This window comes from Perissodus microlepis, chromosome 3 (genome assembly GCF_051167445.1).
Source record: "Perissodus microlepis isolate ML-2025 ecotype Zambia chromosome 3, ASM5116744v1, whole genome shotgun sequence".
In the NCBI taxonomy this organism is placed as follows: Eukaryota; Metazoa; Chordata; class Actinopteri; order Cichliformes; family Cichlidae; genus Perissodus; species Perissodus microlepis.
In genome coordinates this window covers 2,996,224-3,020,987 of record NC_140463.1, presented here as the reverse complement: position 1 = coordinate 3,020,987, position 24,764 = coordinate 2,996,224, and the positions used below count along the sequence as shown (strand labels likewise).

General features: G+C 43.9%; 2 protein-coding genes across 6 annotated transcripts; one reads left to right on the top strand and one right to left on the bottom strand.

The window, feature by feature from the left end:
* Window positions 1-169: 169 nt before the first annotated feature.
* On the bottom strand, window positions 170-13,299 carry LOC146389440 (H-2 class II histocompatibility antigen, A-U alpha chain-like). Of its 4 annotated transcripts, none has more exons than XM_084910550.1 (4): window positions 13,180-13,299; window positions 12,870-13,115; window positions 12,208-12,492; window positions 170-701 (listed from the first exon to the last, which is right to left on the bottom strand). In XM_084910550.1, the coding sequence occupies exons 1-4, from the start codon at window positions 13,235-13,237 to the stop codon at window positions 571-573; spliced, it is 720 nt and encodes a 239-aa protein (XP_084766676.1). In that variant the 5' UTR covers window positions 13,238-13,299; the 3' UTR covers window positions 170-570. The 4 variants fall into 4 exon arrangements, with proteins under 4 accessions (XP_084766676.1, XP_084766669.1, XP_084766685.1 ...); XM_084910559.1 differs by lacking the exon at window positions 170-701 and adding an exon at window positions 3,050-11,204; XM_084910569.1 differs by lacking the exon at window positions 170-701 and adding an exon at window positions 3,050-4,553.
* Window positions 13,300-18,576: 5,277 nt separating this feature from the next.
* On the top strand, window positions 18,577-24,764 carry LOC146389439 (uncharacterized). Of its 2 annotated transcripts, none has more exons than XM_084911072.1 (9): window positions 18,577-18,707; window positions 22,406-22,702; window positions 22,792-22,966; window positions 23,060-23,116; window positions 23,212-23,357; window positions 23,483-23,566; window positions 23,667-23,851; window positions 23,981-24,226; window positions 24,317-24,764. In XM_084911072.1, the coding sequence occupies exons 2-9, from the start codon at window positions 22,416-22,418 to the stop codon at window positions 24,652-24,654; spliced, it is 1,518 nt and encodes a 505-aa protein (XP_084767198.1). In that variant the 5' UTR covers window positions 18,577-18,707; window positions 22,406-22,415; the 3' UTR covers window positions 24,655-24,764. The 2 variants fall into 2 exon arrangements, with proteins under 2 accessions (XP_084767198.1, XP_084767188.1); XM_084911062.1 differs by lacking the exon at window positions 18,577-18,707 and adding an exon at window positions 21,929-22,290.

Here is a 24,764-nt window from a genome sequence, read left to right as displayed (position 1 = left end):
CATGTTAGATTCATTTCTATAAACACTCATTGATTTTTCTGTCACCTGCTTTCATCAGCAGAGTCTTCATCAGGATTTAGTTTGACATCTTTGTGTTTGCAAAGACAAATTCAGACATCATTAATGTTCTGTTAGAGCTCAAAGTCTGACTCAACACACACACACAGAATCCGTCATTAAACTTTATTGATATATGAAAATCTGAAACACGGTTTGATAAACAAAGACACATTATAGCAGTTTATGAACACACTGAGGTCACATCAAACTGAGTCTCATCTCCTTTACTATTGTGGCAGGAACAGAGTCCAGGTAAAATCTGCTGGTGGTGTGAGAGCAGCTGAAAATAGCTTTGCTTTGAATTCCAGAGTTAAACTTTATTGACACCAGCGGCTGACGGCACAGCTCATACAGATGTTCCATTATTAAGCACGTCAGGTGAGGCAGGTAAAAAGGAACCAGACAGAACAAAGGATCTGATGCTCATTACAGGCGAACTCTGAACACTCACCTACAGCAGTCACACTGATTAGGAGCTCGTCATAGAATGATATCGTCACCGTGAGCCAATCAGCTGCACTCGTTTCCTTTGATGAGGAAGAAGGTTCCAACAGCCACACCGAACAGACCGAGAGTCAGACCCACTCCACAGAACACAGAGGGTCCAACACCTGGATCAGGCTGAGCAGACGCCTCCACATCTGGAGGCACAAACACACAGAGAGAAACATGAACCTCCACATCTGGAGACACAAACACACAGAGAGAAACATGAACCTCCACATCTGGAGACACAAACACACAGAGAGAAACATGAACCTCCACATCTGGAGACACAAACACACAGAGAGAAACATGAACCTCCACATCTGGAGGCACAAACACACAGAGAGAAACATGAACCTCCACATCTGGAGACACAAACACACAGAGAGAAACATGAACCTCCACATCTGGAGGCACAAACACACAGAGAGAAACATGAAGCTTCACATCTGGAGGCACAAACACACAGAGAGAAACATGAAGCTCCACCTCTGGAGGCACAAACACACAGAGAGAAACATGAAGCTCCACCTCTGGAGGCACAAACACACAGAGAGAAACATGAAGCTCCACCTCTGGAGGCACAAACACACAGAGAGAAACATGAAGCTCCACCTCTGGAGACACAAACACACAGAGAGAAACATGAAGCTCCACATCTGGAGGCACAAACACACAGAGAGAAACATGAACCTCCACATCTGGAGACACAAACACACAGAGAGAAACATGAAGCTCCACATCTGGAGGCACAAACACACAGAGAGAAACATGAACCTCCACATCTGGAGACACAAACACACAGAGAGAAACATGAAGCTCCACCTCTGGAGACACAAACACACAGAGAGAAACATGAAGCTCCACCTCTGGAGGCACAAACACACAGAGAGAAACATGAAGCTCCACATCTGGAGACACAAACACACAGAGAGAAACATGAAGCTCCACATCTGGAGACACAGACACACAGAGAGAAACATGAAGCTCCACATCTGGAGACACAAACACACAGAGAGAAACATGAAGCTCCACATCTGGAGACACAAACACACAGAGAGAAACATGAAGCTCCACATCTGGAGACACAGACACACAGAGAGAAACATGAAGCTCCACATCTGGAGACACAGACACACAGAGAGAAACATGAAGCTCCACCTCTGGAGACACAAACACACAGAGAGAAACATGAAGCTCCACATCTGGAGGCACAAACACACAGAGAGAAACATGAACCTCCACATCTGGAGGCACAAACACACAGAGAGAAACATGAAGCTCCACATCTGGAGACACAAACACACAGAGAGAAACATGAAGCTCCACATCTGGAGACACAAACACACAGAGAGAAACATGAAGCTCCACATCTGGAGACACAGACACACAGAGAGAAACATGAAGCTCCACATCTGGAGACACAAACACACAGAGAGAAACATGAAGCTCCACATCTGGAGACACAAACACACAGAGAGAAACATGAAGCTCCACATCTGGAGACACAAACACACAGAGAGAAACATGAAGCTCCACATCTGGAGACACAGACACACAGAGAGAAACATGAAGCTCCACATCTGGAGACACAGACACACAGAGAGAAACATGAAGCTCCACATCTGGAGACACAGACACACAGAGAGAAACATGAAGCTCCACCTCTGGAGACACAAACACACAGAGAGAAACATGAAGCTCCACATCTGGAGGCACAAACACACAGAGAGAAACATGAACCTCCACATCTGGAGGCACAAACACACAGAGAGAAACATGAAGCTCCACATCTGGAGGCACAAACACACAGAGAGAAACATGAAGCTCCACATCTGGAGGCACAGACACACAGAGAGAAACATGAAGCTTCACATCTGGAGGCACAAACACACAGAGAGAAACATGAAGCTCCACCTCTGGAGACACAAACACACAGAGAGAAACATGAAGCTCCACCTCTGGAGACACAAACACACAGAGAGAAACATGAAGCTCCACCTCTGGAGGCACAAACACACAGAGAGAAACATGAAGCTCCACCTCTGGAGGCACAAACACACAGAGAGAAACATGAACCTCCACATCTGGAGACACAAACACACAGAGAGAAACATGAAGCTCCACCTCTGGAGACACAAACACACAGAGAGAAACATGAAGCTCCACATCTGGAGGCACAAACACACAGAGAGAAACATGAACCTCCACATCTGGAGACACAAACACACAGAGAGAAACATGAAGCTCCACCTCTGGAGACACAAACACACAGAGAGAAACATGAAGCTCCACATCTGGAGACACAAACACACAGAGAGAAACATGAAGCTCCACATCTGGAGACACAGACACACAGAGAGAAACATGAAGCTCCACCTCTGGAGGCACAAACACACAGAGAGAAACATGAAGCTCCACCTCTGGAGACAGACACACAGAGAGAAACATGAAGCTCCACATCTGGAGGCAAACAGGACACACAGGATGACATGTATGTCTATGTAACTATATAAACTCTACATCTATCTGCACTGAACATGTGCACTGTAACTTTCACGTAGACTCTTGAACATGTTTTTAATTACCTGGGTTATTAAGTGACACCAAGAAAAGCCAAATCTGGAAGCATTTTAATGTTGTTGACAACACAAAGGCAGAGTGTAGAGGATATCATATGGAGCCGGCTCCACAAACACCCTGCACAGGCTCCTGACAGCTGTCCACCCATCAGTGCAATGGGAAGATGGAACACAGTCAGTTGAGTGTGATACTAATGAAGGTGCCAGTGTGTCTGCAACTGTTGCTGCTGCTGCATCTACAGCAGTATGCAGTACACCACCACATGCACCTGAACCAACCCAGAGCTCTATGAGACAGTTTTTGCAAAGGTCTGTGACCCCAGCAAGGAAAACACTCTCCCAAAAAATCATCCCAGACCTACATGACAGAAAACGTGCATCTTCTTTTTCTTTTGCATATTTTAATCTATATTTTATTGTGTTGTGATTTGCAGTGTTTTGTGTTGTTTCACTTTAAAGTTGTTTAAAAGGAAAAAGCAAAGAATTAAATAGTTAAAATTTGAATTGTAAATAGACAAAAAACAACTATTTTTTACATTTTATGTGGAGTGAATAAATAAAAGCACATTTACATAATAAACATATATAAAGAAAACACAATTTTTTACAGTAGTCATTCATTTTATGCATAATTTTATATGGTTGTTGATAATAAATTAGTTAAAGCAACAAAACACCCCGAAGAGTCCCAAGAATGAGGTAACTATGAAAAACTATGGTGATTATGAGCACTGTGACATGACATGGAGGGAAAATACACAGACGACCTGACAAAGAGTGAATGAAACACACACTAAATACACACAGGAGGTGATCAGGGCAAGTGGAAACAACACATCTCCAAATATAATATAAGAAATTAAAATACACTCAAACAGCTGGATCACAGCTCTTCCCAAACAAGTAGGAATGAAGGCAAAGTAGCTACACTTGAGCATTTTAGAGGAAAAGAAACATTTAAATTCAAAGAACAAAAATATCTGTCTGGGAAAAGAAAAACAGAAATAACAGTTGTGTGATGCAGAACTGATCAAGTTATAGCTTTGAATCACTAGAATAGATGATTAACATCCACATATGTGGACATCACATCTTAGGTTGTCTGGACCATTATAGACATTATACTGTCACTGTTCGATCAGCATTTAAAACAAATGTCCTCATATGTGGATCTCATTTTTCTCAGAAACAAAAATCAGGCTTAAAAAAATCAGGTAATTCTTTGTTTCTACACTCATCAGGTCCCAATCAGCCCAGATAGCAAAGAGAGATTAAAAATGCCATGAAAGAGAGAGAGAGGGGGTCTTAGGAGGGACAGAAAGAGCACAGTTAGGTGTTGTGTGGGAGAGAATTATAAAGAGATCAGTGGTATCTGAAACACTTGCCTTGATGCTGGTCAGACTGTGTGCAATCCTTCTTCTATGGCTAAAATAGAAACAACATTTCAAAGAGCATCAGAGGAGCATGAAACACTGACAGAGTGTCTGGCTTGAACCAGGAATTAAGTTTTTGAGAGTCCCACAACATCAGAGGGATTTTACTGCCCAACAAAAGAAGCAAATTGCACTTCATATGTTTAAGGAATAAACTGAGAATGAGAAAGTAAGAGATGTAGGAAGTCACACACACTGGAGAGTGTGATTAGACAGTTTGTGAAAGAGGAAACATGTAAGTGAGAGGAAAAGGAAGTTAAAGAAAAGGGAGAGTAAGAAGAGCTCACAGGACGAGAAAACAGTTACTTACTAACTGATGTTTGCACACACTCACAATAACGACTCTCCTGACATGAAGGAAAACAGATAACTGCTCACAGATGAAGCAGCTCACCAACTGAAGGGTACAACACAGATCACCAGGCCAAGAGCCTGTGGAGGAGCAACACCGGCAGTACGCAGGCCTGGGTCACCGATGGGGCACAAAGGTGGAGTGGAGGAGTCAGGCGGAGGACGACGTCTAAGGGTCGGCAGGCGTAGGAGGGAAACAACTATCACCTAACTATCCATCATATCTGCAGTGGACCACATGAAGCCGCTGCAGCAGTGATCCTCCCAACAAACTCCTAAGATTAAAGCCCGGAGCTCCAGCCCTTGTGTTACTGTATTTCATTACTCTGTATTTATATGTTTATGACAACAATGACAATAAAGTTAACTCATAATCCTATAAGAACAAATAACAGGAATTAGGCCAGATGTGAGCGTTAACAGGAGATCATAAAGACATATTCATTATTAACACTCTTACATTAGAATATTATTGAAGGTTTAGTAAAAGTTTAATAGATAAAGGGTGCAGAGACGACTCTTATTGACACTAACAAAATACACACACTGGGTCAGAACCCCAGTTACACATGGGACAGATTGGTTTATATGGCTATACTAACTTTATTTAAAGAAGCTAAGACAATGGCCCCAATGAGCATCACATTATTGAAGGGATGAGACCTGCACTGAGGGATTCACATAAACGTTACGTCATTTAGGGATTATGTGTTGTGGTGCCGGCTTGATGGTAAAAAGAGTTTGAGTCTTGTAGTCCGAGCAGACAGACTCCTGTAACGTCTGCCAGATGGTAACAAGGAGAACAGCTGATGTGCTGAGTGGCTGTGGTCCTTGATGATGCTGTGTGCTTTGCAGAGACACTGCTGGAGATAAACATCCTGAGTGGCAGGAAGCCTCATGCCAGTGATGCTCTGTGGTTTCCTGCTGCTGCAGAGCAGCTTCTGTTCCAAACTGTGATGCAGCTTGTCAGCAAGCTCTCGGTCTTAGATTGTAGAAATTTGAAGGGATGTTGGCGTTCATGCCAAACTTTGCAGATATGTAACATGGAGGGAGGAGCAGATGTGACCTTTGACCAGCCACTCAAGGCACTTCATGATGACGGATGTCAGTGCAACAGGGCGGTAGTATTTCAGACAGGAGACCTCTGATTTCTTAGGAACGGGGATGATGGTGGTTGTTTTGAGGGATGTGGGGACCACTGACTGCCTCAGGGAGAGGTTGAAGATGTTGGTGAACACCCTGCCAGCTGGTCGGCGCATGCTCTGAGAACCCGGCCTGAGATGTCGTCCGGTCCCGGAGCTTTGTGAAGATTGACCTTTTTGAAAGACCATCTCACAGCTTCTGTTTTAAGAGTATAAGTTACAGCCTCACTGTCCTCCTGAGGATAGAGGAGCGGCTCCTCGTTGTCTGCAACAAAACGAGCGTAGAAGTTGTTGAGCTCGTCTGCGAGAGACGCTGTGGGCTGAACACTGCCGTGTTTTCCTTCTTGTAGTCAGTGATGCAGCGCAGTCCATTTAACAGGCGCCTGGCGTCAAAGCTGTGGTAGCTGGACTCCACTTTGTCCCTGTAGTCCTTTGTGGCCCCTTTCAGAGGTCATACCTGGCTGCTTTATATGCATCAGAATGCCCTGAGTTAAAGGCAGAGGTCCGCACTTTGAGCTTAGCAGGAATGTCCTTATCTACCAGGGTTTCTGATTTGGATATTTGCAGACGGTGGTTTTAGTGATGATATCGTCCATGCATTTTCCAATATATCCAATGACAGAGTTCATTGATGTTGCCATCAGCTGCATCCTCAAATATCTGTCGGACCTCCTCACTGTCACTGTCTCATTTAAAGTTTTGCTGAGCTGACTCAGAGCTCCTGTCTGTGCTGCTATATTACGGTGCAAACCAGAAGGATTTCAGTTACATGTATTATTTCAAATTAAGGAAAATGGGGCTGTTAAGTCTAATTGTTGAATGTTGTCATTGTGCTTCTCAGTGTTACAGTGGGCAGCCGAAAAATCAGGCGCCCGGGGAGCAGTGTGCAGGGACCCTCAGGAGTACCTCAGGGCAGCTGTTCAGTGGGGGCGTCCACACTACCTACTGAGCTATCCCTGCCCCCCACCATGCTGTGGAAGAGAGAGATTGACCATAACTCATAACTAATAATTACTCCTGGAAACTGGAGGCCAGGCTTCCCATTCTAATTTTAAATATTCAATTCAATTCAATTCAATTTTATTTATATAGCGCCAAATCACAACAAAAGTCGCCTCAAGGCGCTTCATAGATACAGAGAAAAACCCAACAATCATATGACCCCCTATGAGCAAGCACTTTGGCGACAGTGGGAAGGAAAAACTCCCTTTTAACAGGAAGAAACCTCCGGCAGAACCAGGCTCAGGGAGGGGCGGGGCCATCTGCTGTGATTGGTTGGGGTGAGAGAAGGAAGACAGGATAAAAGACATGCTGTGGAAGAGAGACAGAGGTTAATAACAGATATGATTCAATGCAGAGAGGTCTGTTAACACATAGTGAGTGAGAAAGGTGACTGGAAAGGAAAAACTCAATGCATCTTGGGAATCCCCCGGCAGCCTACGTCTATTGCAGCATAACTAAGGGAGGATTCAGGGTCACCTGGTCCAGCCCTAACTATATGCTTTAGCAAAAAGGAAAGTTTTAAGCCTAATCTTAAAAGTAGAGATAGTTTCTGTCTCCCGAATCCAAACTGGAAGCTGGTTCCACAGAAGAGGGGCCTGAAAACTGAAGGCTCTGCCTCCCATTCTACTTTTAAATACTCTAGGAACAACAAGTAGGCCTGCAGAGCGAGAGCAAAGTGCTCTAATAGGGTGATATGGTACTACAAGGTCATTAAGATAAGATGGGGCCTGATTATTTAAGACCTTGTATGTGAGGAGCAGGATTTTGAATTCAATTCTGGACTTAACAGGAAGCCAATGAAGGGAAGCCAAAACAGGAGAAATATGCTCTCTCCTTCTAGTCCCTGTCAGGACTCTTGCTGCAGCATTTTGGATTAGCTGAAGGCTTTTCAGTGAGTTTTTTGGACATCCTGATAATAATGAATTACAGTCGTCCAGCCTGGAAGTAATAAATGCATGAACTAGTTTTTCAGCGTCACTCTGAGACAGGATATTTCTAATTTTAGAGATGTTGCGCAAATGGAAGAAAGCAGTCTTACATATTTGTTTAATATGTGCGTTGAAGGACATGTCCTGGTCAAAAATGACTCCAAGGTTCCTCACAGCGTTACTGGAGGCCAAGGTAATGCCATCCAGAGTATGAATCTGGTTAGATACCATATTTCTAAGATTTTAGGGGCCGAGTACAATAACCTCAGTTTTATCTGAATTAAGAAGCAGAAAGTTAGCGGCCATCCAGGTCTTTATGTCTTTAAGACATTCCTGCAGTTTAACTAATTGGTGTGTGTTATCTGGCTTCATGGACAGATAGAGCTGGGTGTCATCTGCATAGCAGTGAAAATGTATGCTATGTCTTCTAATGATGCTGCCTAAGGGAAGCATGTATAATGTAAACAGAATTGGTCCTAGCACTGAACCCTGTGGAACTCCATAATTAACCTCAGTGTGTGAAGAGGACTCTCCATTTACATGTACAAACTGGAGTCTATTAGATAGATATGATACAAACCACTGCAGTGCAGTACCTGTAATACCTACAGCATGTTCTAATCGCTCTAATAGGATATTATGGTCAACAGTATCGAACGCTGCACTGAGGTCTAGCAGGACAAGCACAGAGATGAGTCCACTGTCAGAGGCCATAAGAAGATCATTTGTAACCTTCACTAAAGCTGTTTCTGTGCTGTGATGAGCTCTGAAACCTGACTGAAACTCTTCAAATAAACCATTCCTCTGCAGATGATCTGTTAGCTGTTTGACAACTACTCTTTCAAGGATTTTTGATATGAAAGGAAGGTTGGAGATTGGCCTATAATTAGCTAAGACTGCTGGGTCTAGAGATGGCTTTTTGAGTAAAGGTTTAACTACAGCCAGCTTGAAGGCCTGTGGTACATAGCCGATTATTAGAGATAGGTTGATCATATTTAAGATCGAAGCATTAATTAATGGCAGGACTTCTTTGAGCAGTTTTGTAGGAATGGGGTCTAAAAGACACGTTGATGGTTTGGAGGAAGTAATTATTGAAGTTAACTCAGAAAGATCAATTGGAGAAAAAGAGTCTAACTTAACATCAATGGTACTAAGAGTAGCTGTAGATAATATTACATCTGTGGGATGATTACTGGTAATTTTTTCTCTAATGATAAAAATTTTATTTGTGAAGAAGTTCATGAAGTCATTACTAGTTAACATTAAAGGGATGGTTGGCTCAACAGAGCTCTGACTGTTTGTCAGCCTGGCTACAGTGCTGAAGAGAAACCTGGGGTTGTTCTTATTTTCTTCAATCAGTGATGAATAGTAAGATGTTCTGGCTTTGCGGAGGGCTTTCTTATAAAGCAGCAAACTATTTCTCCAGGCTAAATGATGATTCTCTAAATTTGTGACACGCCATTTCCTCTCCAGATTACGAGTCATCTGCTTTAGGGTACGTGTTTGAGAATTATACCACGGAGTCAGGTACTTCTGATTAGAGACCTTAGTTTTCACTGGAGCTACAGTATCCAGAGTCGTACGTAGTGAGGAGGTGAAATTATTAACAAGATAATCGACCTCTGTTGGGGTAGCGTTCAGATAGCTGCTCTGCTCTGTGTTGGTACAGGGCATTGAAGATGATAACAGTGGGTGGATTATATTCTTAAACTTAGTTACAGCGCTTTCAGAAAGACATCTACTGTGATAAAGTCTACTCTCCACCGCTGTGTAATCAATTATTGTAAATGTAAATGTTATCAGGAAATGATCAGACAGGAGAGGGTTTTCAGGAAACACTGTTAAATGTTCAGTTTCTATGCCATATGTTAAAACAAGATCTAGAGTGTGATTAAAGTGGTGGGTGGGTTCTTTTACATTTTGAGAGAAGCCAATTGAGTCTAATAACAGACTAAATGCCATGTTGAGGCTGTCATTTTTAGCATCTACATGGATGTTAAAATCACCCACAATAATTATTTTATTTGAGCTCAGAACTAAATATTGTACTATATATTGTAGTTAGTCTGAGGTTTGAGAGTGAAGTGTTGTAATGGAGAGAGATTTATTAAAGAGCTGATGACAGAGATATACTCTGTCATCTAATCCCTGTCAGTATTCATGCTTGAAGGCTTTTCAGGGAGTCTTCAGTCAGGTTTTGTAGGACAGAGTACAATAAACTCAGTCTTATCTAAATGTAGGAGCAAAATGTTCGAGGTCATCCAGGTCTTTGTTTTCTGGAGGCATTCCTGCAGGTTGACTGGTGTGTGTTGGATACATGGAGGAGGGTGTCATCTGCATGACGGAGGTATGTTGTGCCTATTGTGGTGTTACCTAAAGGTAATGTAAACAGAACTGGTCCTAGCACTGAGCCCTGTGGAACTCCAGAATTAACCCTGAAGCTATCAAAGGACATTTCACAGCTCACACTGAGACCTTTGTTCAGAAAAAGAAGCTGCACCAAGAAGAAATCCAAAACTGGGAATTAATTGTTTAATTATACCAATTTCACACATGGTGTCATGTAATCCACGTATGTAATTTGTGTCTACTGGTATGTTTCATGCCTTATTTTCATTTTCCTATAATTAGGCTCGTTTTAAGTTTCTTGAGAATTCTTTCAGGGATGCTGTGTCGTCTGCTTTGCAAACGAACAGGAATTCATTTGTCTTAAATTGATTGACCAGGGGAATGTTGGGAAAGTATACCTATATAACTATATGCACTATATATTGTCGGGATGAAATATTATTTTACTGTACTATTAATAATCATTATTATTACTGTTGCATCACTTATGATTTATCATTATTATTTCATTGACACATTTATTGAAACTGTTGATGTTATATTAAAGTCTGTATTTCAGGTGGGAGCATAGTTATGTAATAATCTTTCACATATTGCCTGTGTGCATTCAGCAGCCTGCATTGAAGTTTGCCTGGTAACAGATGACACAGAGGGGGGGGGTCATGCACTAAGGTTAAAAACACAGACACATAGTCTGCCTGAGTATACAGTATTAAGAAACTGACTGCAAAGGTTGTTTACCTGCATACGTGACAGTTTAATTCAGATAAGTCCAGAAGAGTGGGATAACAGGATGCATCTGGCGGGTGGTACAGGAAGGAGCTGTTCTTTTTTAGAATATGTCCAGGCTGGAGTTACTGGAACATGCATCTGCAGTGACGCAGGCTACTGGTTATCATATGTTATAAATATCACACCCCACCTATTGTTCTGGGGAGATTGAGGCTGATGTTTTGCAGAGCTCATCTTCACCACATATATGTGTTTTAATAAAATCACTGTGTTGACCCACTATGGACCTTCGGTCGTTTGTCTCACCTCAAATGCGAATCAGGACAATATCTATGTGCAGTGAACATATATACTGTAACTTTCAAGTAGCTTCTTAAGCACAAGACTTTTTGCCCTCACCGTGGGTTATTAAGGTGGTTACATTGTAACAGATACTGAACACATCACAGTAAAGTCACCTTAACGATCATTACAATACTATATAACCTATATAATTAGGTCAGCTATTATTAACATGTTTATCATAAGATTATGCCACTTGCTGTCAGAGTACCTGTTGATGCATTCTGCTTGTTGTGAGATTTAACAACCAGGATTAATATGTGGCGTTTGACTGTGTCCTGACCTATTGTGATAAGGCAAAGCAAAGAGTTCATCAAAGGGCACCCAGCTGTAGATAACCCTGATCCACAGCCCTGACCAGTACCTGACCAGTACCTTACCCAGCACCAGCTGTTTTTGGCTGGAGGACAAGTGGAAAGTTACCCTGCAGCAGCAGCAGGAGGTGGAGTTACTGGCCCCTATAAAGAGAAGCCACAGAGACGTCTGCTCTGTCTGTCTGTCTCTGTGTTGCTCTGCTGTCTGTACTTAAGGCTCTACAGCCCACAGTTTGCTTTGCTTGCTTTGCTCTGTGTCGTCTTGCTGTTCTCTGTATGCTCTTACTTACTGTTCATATGATTCAGTGTATTAAACTCTGTTCCCATCATTGGTGGGATACGATGATCATATTGGCTCCAAAATGTGTGACAAAAATCATCGTGTCAAACTATCAGATCAGATCCAGCTGCTCTGATGAACACTGGGTTCAGTCTTCACATGTGTTCGTCTGTCAGTGATTTTTGTTTAAATAAAGTTTTCTTACTATAGATCTTGGTCAGTGGTTCAGTCAGGGCCAGATGTTGCACTGTGCAGCTGTAGATGTCTCCCAGCTGTGCGGTGAACTGCAGTCTGGAGATCTGGGTGAAGGGTCCATCTTTGTTGGGATAGGGAACGTTGGTGCTGGATCCTTCTGTGACCTTCTGTCCGTTCTTGGTCCAGGAGACGTTGACAGGAGCAGGATAGAAACCAGTCACATGACAGATCAGAGTGTTCTCCTCTCCAAACTCCACCTCATCTCTGGTGTAGATCATCACAGCTGAAGGAGCATCTGTGCACAAACACATCAGGCAGAGGATCAGAGCAGGTGATCGTGATAAACATCAATAACTTGTTCAGTCCTTCACTGAGATGATGCCATCACTGCCTGTGTGAGAGAAACCAGCCTGACGTCAGAATCGTGAAGTTAAACTAGAGAAAGACGAACACAGACAGAACTCTGCTCAGCTTCAGAGAAACTAATGAAGAAAAATAAATGTGGTCTTTAATAGAAACATGTCAGTTTCTGAATGTGTTTAAGGTGGAATGATTTCATATCTTTAATCAGTTTGTTTCACTGGCTGTGTTTGATTGGACTGATTACTTCTTCGCTGATCATTTCAGGTAAACACAGGTGAGGTGAGACACACGTTAAATGTTTGTATTTACGGTTATTGGAAGGGTAGTCCTTCATCACCGCGCCAAGAGCCTTCAGGTTGTGTCTGCAGACCTTCAGCTCAGTCACAGCTTGTTTATAAGCTCCGGGGTAAGCCATAGGATCGGCAAAAGGAGGCAGCATGTAGACTTCCGTGTGGTTGGTAAAGTCTGCGTAGGCAACCTCCTCCCCATCCAGTCCATACATGTCCTCTGCATCAAAGTCTGAACAGCCGTTTATATGAACGTCACCGTGCAGACCTGAAATGAAACACCGATCAATAAGCTGCTGCCGGCCTGCCAGAGTTTACCGAGACAAACTCACCATTGGCAGAGACACAGAGGACACAGGAGAGGAAGAGGAGCAGCTCCTTCATCTTCATCAGCAGCTCTCTGACTGTTAAACTGTGTGAGTGTGTGTGAGTGAACCGACTGAAAGTGTAGCAGCAGCTGAGCACTAACTCAGAGTAGCCAATCACAGAGGTCACACCCCATGATGTCATCAGTATCCAGGCAGCTGAAGGGCAAAACAATCTACAAACAGCTGGAGACAGCTCCAATCAATGATCAGTATTTATAGACTCTTCACAATAATGTTTATCGTCATCAGTTTCCACTCTGATGATTTTCAAAATAAAACAAACTTTATTTTAAAGAATGATTCAGTTTGTTTACAAAGATTTAGAAGAAGACTGTAAAATATAAATTTGTCTTTTAAAATGGTTTCTGTGTCTGGGCCTGATTAGAACATGTTACACACCAACATCACAGCAGCCTGAAACATTCATCATGTTCACCTCTTCCAGGGTATTACCTGCACACACACACACACCTGTAGGCATCAGCACAAACACACCTGGATGATGTCACTTAAAGGTGTCAAGACGTAGAAGAAGGTGGAGAGATCAGCAGAGCTCACCTGTACAATGATAATCTGCAAGAAAACAAAGGTGACGACACTTTTATTCAGCAAAACTTTGTGACACACGATCATTATGTGCTGTGTTCAGATCACAGGCTGCAGATTATTTATGTATTGTTTGTGATTGTTCCTCAGCTGGCTGCAAACTTTGCTGCTCATCGTCTACTTCAGGGCGAGCAGCTACTTCACTGTCAGCACTGTGAATGTCCTGATGCTCCTCAGCATCAAACTGCACACAGATACTGTCTCCAACACTCCAACACCAAACAATCATTTGCCAGCTTTTCCTGGAATACGCAGCGTTCTGTGTCCACCTTCCTGTTCTTGACAGGTGCCAGGATTGGTCAGGATTCATCTCTTGTCATCTGTGTCAATCATGCAGGCTAATGACGTACATCTCCCGTGCTGTGATCTGAGAGTCAGCTGATCGACTCAAAATGAAAGTAAACTACATCAGGTTCGTGTTGGTGGATGGATTCAAACATCAACACGCTGATGTAAACTAAGAGGTGTAGCTGAGTGTGTGAGCTGGCTCAGTGTGGCTGTGCAGAGCTCCACCTGGGGGGCGAGTCCGGGCCGTCAGAGCTCTCTGTGCTTCACCACGACTCTCAGGCTCGGCTTAGTTTTTAAAATAACTTTATAGCTCCACACTCCTAAAATACAGTGACAGGGAAACTAAGACTTATTGTAGCACAGTCATCTATTCTCGTTCTTGATTGGTCACTGATGACATCATCTTTTAGAGGTTCATGTAGGTGTCCTGTCTCTGACACCAGGGAGACGAGACGATGAAGAGGAGGGTAAAACGTTAGTTCAGCTTAAAGGTTGAAATACTGCTTTCACTCCCCGAATGCTCCGGTCTAATGTTCATGTGTTTCTGTCCTGGTGTGATGAGGAAGCTGAAAATCAGACTGACGACCTGGAGAACCACGTCCGAAGGAAGAACCTGCGTCTGTTTGGTCTCTGGGACGGCGCCGAGGATCAGCAGTTGCACCCTAACACCTCTAAAGCCAAACCAACACAGGTGTCCTTATCTGATTCCTGAACCATCTCTCCAAGGACTTTACATTTGGTGAGTTTGTACTGACCAAATTAAAATCAACCTACATTTCTTGAAGATCTGTTTCTTACTGTATCTGCTTTGCAAGGACTTCATATAATTGGAGGAGACTTTAACTGTACTCTAAACCAGAGTATAGATCAACAGGCTCAGATACATAAAGCCCAAACTAGACGATTAATCACTCAATTTATATCAACGTGGTGGAAGTGTGGAGGGAACAAAATCCTGATTAAATAGAATTCTGCTGTCATTCGAGTCAGTCTGATAATATAGGAACATTTGTCCATAACAACCCAAACTGACAGTTTGACAGAAAATGTCTGGAGAAATGTGAATCTGCTACATTTATAGAGGAGAAAATAGAAAATGACTTTGAGATACCAAACTTCATTCAAAGCATATATTAGAGGGGAAATCCTCAGCAACAAATGGAAACCCTGGATAAACAGAGAAACAGATCTTTGGAATTAGACTTAAACGTTAGCAATGACTCATCAAAGTGAATTGTTACGTTTGAGAACTGAATATAATAAATTCTCTTCTGATGCATCAGCAAAAAGTCTAATGTGGCAGTCTTAGTATGACCAAGGAGGGAAAGCGAGAAAACTCTTGGTATGGAGAATGAAGGAAATGCAGAGTGAGAAGAATGTATCAGTCGATCCATCTGAACTTCAGTTCCAGACACGAACAGAAGACACAAAGCAGGAATTAGACAGACGTCTAACTATTGATCACTCATCAAGATATGGATTTGGAAATCATTTTCTCAGATGGGTTCAACTTTTGTAACAAACAATAGTTTTTAAACCTGTCACATTGGAGCGTTCCACTCATCAGGGGTGCCCGTTATCTCCAATGTTATTTACTCTGACTATGGAACCTCTGGTGATGACACTTAGTTTTGTCAGAAGAAAGCTTAAGTGTGCCCATGCTGCTGCCAGTGAGTGCAGTTTTCCATTCATACGACTACAGGGAGCAAAACGCACTAGAGCAGCTGTTCTCCACCAGGAACTATGGTGAGTGGGTGCATGTGGAAGACACTTTTAAAGAGTTCACACAGATTTTAAATACACATCATTGGTCAATTAAACTTCAGTATGAGAGTAGCCACTTAAAACTTCATGTCTTAGATACCACAGTATTTTTGAAGTGATAGAGGCCATAACAGAAAGCTGACCAGAGGGTATTTTTCTTGCACAGAACAAGTTACCATCTGCCTCACACGTCCTGCAGCATAATTAAGACAGATTTTACATTTTAAAGCTCTCGGGGGAAAAATCCCAGTTTGTGTGACATTTTAATGAGAGCAAAATTGGAGGGGAAGGTCAAATTGCCCTCAGAGAAACTGGTGTGTTACTCACTGCATAGATGCATCTAATCCACGTAGAGGAACGGTGTGGCCAACTGCAGGCAAGTTGTGCCATTCAGAGTGGGGAGTGTGGACTTGTGCCTTGTTTCTCTCCTGTTCCCACCTGTGTTTTCCCTCTGAAGAACTGGTAACCAGTGTGAAACATCAGGGATGCTCGATCAGACCAGCGAGAGCAAACAAACCCAGCCCTCCCAGCTTATGGTTTAATCTTTATTGGGGGAGAAAACTTTTTAAGCCCTAATTTTGACAGGGAGTAGAGACTCTTTGAACCCTTTTCTGGATCTTCAGAGGGGATGAAGGAGGAAGAGGAGGAAGCAGAGATCGGTCTGTGTTTTATTGTAAGATAGAGACCTGGACTATTCTGGGAATGACAGCCTGCTTTGGCCCATCGGTGGAGGATCTCATGAAGAGAGACGGCAGGGAGAAGGACAGTGTTTCATCGATAACAGCTCCAACACCTACAGTGTATATAATATATACATCAAAGTATATTTTGTATACTTAATGTATATAATATCATGTTCTTCTGTCCCCTTTCCACAGTGCAGGAGCGTGTCAGGATAGATTTCACTGCGTGTTGTACTTGTATAACTGTGCATGTGACAAATAAAGAATCTTGACTCTATAATAATCACCACAAACGAGGCTCTGACACGTGGATTGTTTTTATAGTTTATTTAAAAGGATCAACCCCAAAATGTGAAAACAAGATCATCAACAGGCAAGACAGAGCTGACAATGTTACTGATGACTGTCTGTAAATAAAGGGTGAGTGGAAAACTAAAACTGGGGTTGTGAAACTTGCTGTGATCACTAACAGCTGCACGAGTTCTGGAGTCACTAATAAACACAAATAAAACAAAAAGTATAAAAAATGTTTAGCAAGCTCAGCATTACATAGATAAGGGATCAGGTGGGGAATACTTTCAATGCAAACCCAGGATGACAGCACGGGGTGAGGCAGAGGAGGAGCAGGGAAGTGACAAAGGAGGACCAAAAGGATCCTTCTGTATCTTTGGGTTTGCAGCAATAAGCAGGTGGATTTTTAATGTTTCTAACTGTCTGCACAGTTTCCATGCTGTTATTTTTTAGCTTTGGGGCCGTTTCATAATAGTTTTGTCTGAGGTATTTAAGCTTCTATTTGTTCATCCAGAATATTGTTTAGCTGATTCTATATGAGCTCGTTCCAGTTCTTTCAGTCAGTCTGTTGCTTCTCTCCTGATCATTTTCCCTGTTCCTCATAAATCCCAAGGGTGGGGCCCGTGGGTCCATGTTAGAGTCTGGACACATTTCCAACCTGAAAAGAAGAAATGATATTCAGTTACCTTTGTGTGCAGCAGAAATGCCTCCTGGGTGCACTGGAGATAGAAAAGCACATTCCTCACTTATTTTAAAGCTAATGCATTCAACAGCATTTCTATAAAGTCAGACCTGATTTTTATTTGGGGGGGTGCTAGTTTCACCATATTTACTGATTCCTCTCAAACAAGTAAATCTCCTCATGAACCAACTCCATCATATTAAGCCCATCTCTCAGCATAAACATTAATGTCATGGGTTGGGTTACTTTGATAACTCCAAACTACAGGAGGTCAGAGGTCGTTAGAAGCTCCCTGGCTGTGAAGAGGCAGGAGGCGAGCTGTGGGAAACCCTTTGACAGCTGATAAGGAATTGTAAATGCTTTTCCTTGGAAGACGGCAGCTCGTGAAAGGCAGATGTGCAATGCTTTTGTGCTGTGTGAACGACCATCGTTGAACATCTATAATCCAGGTTTAAGATCCCTTTTTGTTAGGTGTGACTGCACTTAAAGAGGCCTGAAGGCCTTTTCAGAGGCGTCTCTCTTCATGCATGAGAGACAAAGGTGCCACCCTGTCTGCTGGCTTTGTTATCTTCACACCTATGATTAGGTAGAGGATGATTAGGGGTCCATAACCCTCTTGGGGACTCTCCCATATGGCTTAAATGTGGGACTCTCCATCAGTAGCTCCTTACACTACGCTGAGCTGGATGACTGAGAACCTTCACAGACATACTTCCAGGTGAATGTAACCCTACGGAGAAACTACAGAGTAAACCGGCTAACTTTGGCGTTTTTACAAGCATCAGGTAATTTCGTGACTTTTCTATCAGGTGAACAAACTGTGCATGCATATTCAAAGTTAAATGCAGAGTCTCTGCTTTCAGAAACAATTGGATTAGTTTCAATTGAGCGAACGGTTCAAAAGTTACAGTGATTTAAAAACACGTTGCAAAAACCTGTTGGATTGTGAGTTTCAGGCATTAAAATGCAATTCTACATCCGGGCACTAGCGGGCGCAGAGCGCGATGGTGGTACCGAGCAGTGTTTTGGGGCGCAGAAGAAGAATTTCACAGAAAGAACTTCCTGTTGTGAAGCTAACGCCAGCACAGCATGTGTGTCTTTTGTGTTCACGGTCTAAAGAAGATTATTGTGTTTTCGTCTACTTGTTACCCAGGCTGACAGCAGCTTCACTGCCTCAGGTTAGTAAACACGCATTACAATGAATGTGCACGGCGCACCTCACAGTACAGGATGTTGTTCGGTCATTCGCACATCTCGGTAAAGGATGCGGGTCATTGTGTGTACATTGTGGGTTTAGGCTGCAGGTTGATTGATGCTAATGCTAGCTGACTTGGCTAATGCAGAATACAGTGGAACCCCGACTTACGAAAACCCCATTTCACGAAACATTCAAGTTAGGAAGGCACTGAACGGCAATACTTCTGCCCGTGTTACGGCAAAATGCCCGCGTAACGAAATCCGCTGGCTCTGATTGGCTGAGCCTACAATGCCCACAATGCCTTCCGAATCATGTGACAACCCCTTGGCTTCCGTACTTGCGCTTCGCTGTTCCACTTGAACCAGCAGCTAGCAAAATGAAGCGTAAAGTGCTGTCGATGAAAACAAAGAGAGAAATTATTGATAAGTATGAGCGAGGTGTGAAACTTAGTGCTATTGCACGCGAGTATGGCCGAAATCCTTCGACCATAGGAACAATTCTCAAACAAAAAGAAGTCATCAAAGCAGGTAAACCTTCAATGGGCACCACCATCATGTCCAAAAGGAGGACCCCCATACACGACGAGATGGAAAGGCTTCTCCTTGTTTGGATTAAAGACAAGGGAAAGACTGGCAATACCCTCACAGGGACTATCATTTGCGAGAAGGCGTCCTCAATTTATAATGATTTAGTAAGTAAGGCAGCTTCCGATGAGCAGCCAACGGCATCGACGTCCTCGCAGGAGGCACCCCTAACCTCCCCAGAGTTCAGGGCATCGCATGGGTGGTTTTATCGGTTCAAGAAGAGGACTGGCAACCACTCCGTTGTGCGTCACGGCGAGGCAGCAAGTTCCGATCACAAGGCTGCCGAAGACTTTGTTAAAAAATTTGAGAAACTTATAAATCAAGAAGGCTACATCCCCCAGCAGGTATTCAACTGTGACGAGACTGGCCTCTTCTGGAAAAAGATGCCGCGGCGTACGTACATCACCGCGGAGGAAACAAAGATGCCAGGCCACAAGCCCATGAAGGACCGTCTTACCCTCGCCCTGTGTGCTAATGCCAGTGGGGACTGTAAGGTCAAGCCACTCCTAGTGTACCACTCAGAAAATCCGCGTGCCTTCAAGAAACACAAAATTTTAAAGGAGAGGCTCGAGGTTATGTGGAGGTCCAACCCCAAGGCCTGGGTGACCCGACAGTTCTTTGTCGAATGGGTCAACTTGGTCTTTGGCCCTGCTGTCAAGAAGTTCCTCGAGGAGAACGATCTCCCCATGAAGTGCCTGCTGATCATCGATAACGCCCCCGCCCACCCCTCTGGCCTCGAGGACGACATCCTGGAGGAGTTCTCGTTCATCAAGGTTCTCTTCCTCCCTCCCGACACGACCCCTCTCCTCCAGCCCATGGACCAGCAAGTGACCTCTAATTTAAAGAGACTGTACACGAAACACATGTTCAAACGGTGTTCGGACATAACAGAGAGTACGCAGCTCAGCCTCAGGGAGTTTTGGAAAAATCATTTCGACATCGTTGCATGCCTCAAGTTGATTTCTTTGGCATGGCGGGAGGTGAGTCGTCGAACGCTAAATTCTGCTTGGAGGAAGCTGTGGCCTGATGCTGTTGCCCCTCGAGATTTTGAAGGCTTTGAGGGGGAACCTCAACCTGAAGTCAAGGTTGAGGAGATCGTAAATCTCGGCACCGCCCTGGGACTGGAGGTTGACGAGGAGGATATAAACGACCTTGTGCATGAACATCGAGAGGAGCTGTCAACGGCAGAGCTGCAAGAGTTGGAGGCGATGCTGCACTCATCAGTACAGCAACAATTCACCAAGGAAGAGGAGGAGGAGGCCGTCATACCATCGGCCGATATCAAGGACATTCTCTGCGCTTTTCAGAGGGTGGCCGCTTTTGTCGAACAAAATCACCCTGAAAAGAACTTTACCGCTCGTGCTATAGAGCATTTTGGTGACGTCTGCCTCTCCCACTTCAGATCCATTTTGAAAAGTAGACAGAGACAGACGTCGTTGGATAGATTTTTCACAAAGAGGCCAGCAACAAGTCAACCTTCAGGTGAAAGTGTGCCTTAGAAGGCGAAAAGCGATGAAAGTAGCAGTAGTGATTAGTTCAAAAACATAAAAATGCACAAAAAATATAAAATAAAAAAATTATACAAGTTTAAAAAAATGTAAGTTTTACTTTTAATGTTTAGAGTGTCATGTACATGCAGCATATGTATGCATGCATACAGCTGACACATATATACACTTACTCCTCTAATTTTGAGTTATTGGTAATATTTTTACCCAAATGCGATACTTCTTAAAATACAAGCAGACATTACAAAGAAAGCTGAAGTGTTACTAATTGTGTGAAAATGTCTGAATTGTTTTTTGTTGCCTTTCTTTTTTTACTTGTAGTGTTTTAGATGTCAGGGCTGTTGGTGGATTAAAACTTTTTGTTAATAAAAATAATGTTTTCTCTGATCTTTAATGTGCACTTCAGTGTCTGTTGCACTACCTCCTGATGTTTAAAGCCTGATTAATCTTTGAATTAAAAAATCAAGAACTTTACACCCTAATGTTATGCCAGTTTCCCCCATGGTGGTGCTGTATGTATGCATGCATATGCTTTCTTCAGCCTCCACCACCAAGAACTTCGTCTCCAGCCAGCATCTTCTCACTCAAAAGGCGCGATGGGTGCTTCGATTTACGAAAAACCGTCGGGAACAGATTAATTTCGTAAGTCGGGGTTCCCCTGTAGTGTGTTGCTGGACTTAGTCCCAATATGCGTGCTTGTGTGTATTGGTGTGTGTACTGTTCGCAAAGGTGCTCCGACACTTTCGGAGACGGTGTCTCAGATTAACTGGTGTCTCAGATCAGTTGGTGACAGTCGAACAGAAGTGTTGCAGACTTGCTTTTCAGGAGCTGCTACCAACAAACCAGCAAATAAACACTAAATATTTCATCTGTGACATTTGTGAGGTTCCCTCAGACACACTCCGCCAGTCTTGTTGCTGTTAACAACAAAATATTAAAAAATCCACCATCTGTTCCACCGTCACCAGTTAATCTGGAACACCGGGTGATTTAACGCTACTCCGTTTTCATACTTGGAAGTATTAGCATGTTATTGACTTGGATACTATATTGTTTTAAGCCATTGTGAATGTTTGTTCATTTCATAAAGTGAAAACGCCATCTGCTTTTGGCACAAAACTATCGAATTTGCAGCTTCGGTTAAGTGGGATGGTTTGTCAGACGTCACCGTAACATCATCCTACGGTAGGACCGTTTGTCAAACAGTGGTTACATGATGTCTGGAGACTTTCTGGTTCAGTTTTGTTTGTTTAGCAACTTTTGTTCATTTACGTAACTGCTGTTTTAGTCATGGCTTGTTTTCTTTGCGTTTGCTGGTTGTAGAAATGGTTTCTATGAAGCGTTTCTTTTAGCTGAACGAACTGCTCGTGTGCGTGCATGTTTTATACATGTGCTAAAGTTAAATGTCTTTGTGCAGAACATTGTGTGCTTTGGAGAAACAGCAGAGGATCAACAAAGGTTCAGTTTTAAAGTAGCTACTGCTCGGTGTCCAGTGTAGCGACATAGCTAGCTTTGCATCATACAGAGACATGCTACTGCTGCTATAAAGTGATGTGCAGAGTTTGTCTCTCTCTTTGTATTTGCAGTCCAAACAACATGGAGAAAAACATTGTGTACTGCCTGCTGTGCAACAAGCCCCAGCTGTCCATTTGGACTCACCTGAGCAGAGTGTGCCTGAAAGACGGCACAGCACAGGAGAGGGAGCAAGAAGCTTCCAGAGCTACTGCCTCCCAGAAGCTGTTTTCCAGGGAAGGTCGACTCTGGAGCCTCTCGGAGCTGCAGGAGTTTTGCAAGGACGCAACATCTTGCACCAAACTCTGCAGTCGCCTTCAGAGTCGTGGCTTTATCGTCACAGACACTCCCCAAACCTGCCCAACACAGAGGTCTGATGAGCTTGTTGCCACTCTGGCTCACACATACTGCAGGACACATACGCACTTTCAACACTGTCTTACTGTCACCTTTGCAACAGCTCTGATAAGAAGGAAGTCCTCGCCGTGGCCAAAAAGGACATCGAGTATTTCCACCAAAAGCTTGCAGGCGGTGATTGCATCCCCAACGTTGCCATGACAACGTTCAGGCAGTACTGCGAGGCCATCCTGATGTTACAGCACGGACTGACAGCAAGTGCTGTTCAGGAACTTTCTGTAAGCGCCGCCAACAAAAACAGTAAATTATAAGTGATAGTTGATGGAAGTGTGCATCACCCTGAGCTCCAACACTTTGTCCCACACACACAGGTGCAGGACTGGATGGAGCGAAGGGCAAGCTTGAGGATGACCATCCAGGAAGAAGAAGTAAGTCCTTTGTTCTCAGCAGCGACTCTCTTCCTGCTCTGTGTGGACCCTGGGAGGTGATTTATAGTTGTCATTGATGGCTCTTGTCTCTGCAGCTGTTGGAGTGCTACTTTAAGAACATCCGCCCAGTGTGCTTACAAAACCAAAGAGCTGGCAGTGACGACGGGGGCAGGTTCTTCCTGGGAGAAGGTGGGGTCCCTCTGACCAACCCAGGAGGAGATGTACGGCGCCTGAGGGCCAGGTGAGTGCTGCACACACTGGATCCATACTGGCAAACCTTTGCCAGTGTGGTCATAACACTCAAACACACGTGTTGCTGCGTTTGTTGGTGGATGTAGAACTGCTTCACCTCTCTAATTTGGTTAGATACCTGCGCAGCGACACTGAGGATCCTGCTGCTGGGTCAGCATCACACTCAGCAGGAGGAGTAGAAACCTCGGGACAGGCCAGGTATGCTTTTCGTTTTTATGTTACCCACTAGCACAAGAAAACCTGCGTTACAAGTTTCCACATACAAACTATTGGTGGATTTCTCTCTCACTCTGTGTAGGCCCATTTCCACAAAGCGCCCACCACTCAGAGAATGGGATGCCTTCCAGCGGACCTTCCCAGTAACCCTAAATGGAGAGCCACCTTCAAAACGCCGGTGTGTACAGGCTGGTTTTCCACACCACCGAGCCCACTACCGCAAGTGGAGGGAGCTTCAGCTTAAGCAGAGAGTTCAGCACATCCTCGGTAAGCCCGTCATGCTAATGGACGCCCTGCCTCCATTATTTACAGCTCTAATATATACAAATAGCTCAGTAATACTTCACATCACAGAGGATCAAATATATATGATTGACTCAGATGGTTGATTTGCAGTATTCCTCACGCCTCGCTCTGGGTCAGGGTGTGCCAGAAGAGGCAACGCCCCTCAGCGTGCAAGAGTACGGACGGCATTAGATAAGGAGACCTGGAGCACCAACAAGCCCACTGTTGATGCCGTCCTACAGGCCTGGGTTGCTCCACAGCCCAGGATCCAGGACAGCCCGTCCCTCATCTCCTCGATTTCAGAGCAGAAATGGAAGGGCCTGGCTTTGAAGGACTTTGGGGAGGAAAAGGGCAAAGGTAAATGCACCTATCGTTTGGACCACACCCTCTTTTGACAGCAAGTCAACATTTCTAAAGAGCTTATGATGACTTCCTGTTTGCTCGCAGGTGTCATCGCCCTGATGCCCTTCAACAAAGGAGACGTCGTCTGCGACTACCACGGGACGTGCATCACCAAAGTTGCAGGGAATCGGAGGCTGCAGTCAGGGTCTCTCTTCTTCTACAGGGACGAGTGCCACAGGGCTGATCCCACTGCGTCCCCCTGTGCCTGCCACCTGCACAAGGACTCCTATGGAAGGCACATGAACCATTGCCAAAGGAATCCAAACGTGAAGCCACAAAGGTTCACAATGAACTTCCCTGCTGGTCCTCGGGAGAGTGTGCTGTTCATCGCCCTGAGGGACATCGCGGTTGGAGAGGAGCTCCTGTGGGACTATGGAGTCTAGAGATGGCACCGTGTTTTATGTCCCATATCCTACATTTGGATTTCTGCCCACACCGACATGACTCCAATAGAGTGTATTTTATAGTCAATAAAACTGTGTTTTTTTTAATA

Bases quoted from the DNA above. Each gene is read 5' to 3' on its own strand.
- LOC146389440 (XM_084910543.1), bottom strand. From the start codon at position 3,009: ATGTGGAGCTTCATGTTTCTCTCTGTGTGTCTGTCTCCAGAGGTGGAG.
- LOC146389439 (XM_084911062.1), top strand. From the start codon at position 22,223: ATGTCTTTGTGCAGAACATTGTGTGCTTTGGAGAAACAGCAGAGGATC. The intron at 22,291-22,405 runs GTAGCTACTGCT...TTGTATTTGCAG, and splicing joins AACAAAGGTTCAGTTTTAAA to TCCAAACAACATGGAGAAAA. The intron at 23,852-23,980 runs GTAAGCCCGTCA...GTTGATTTGCAG, and splicing joins GAGAGTTCAGCACATCCTCG to TATTCCTCACGCCTCGCTCT.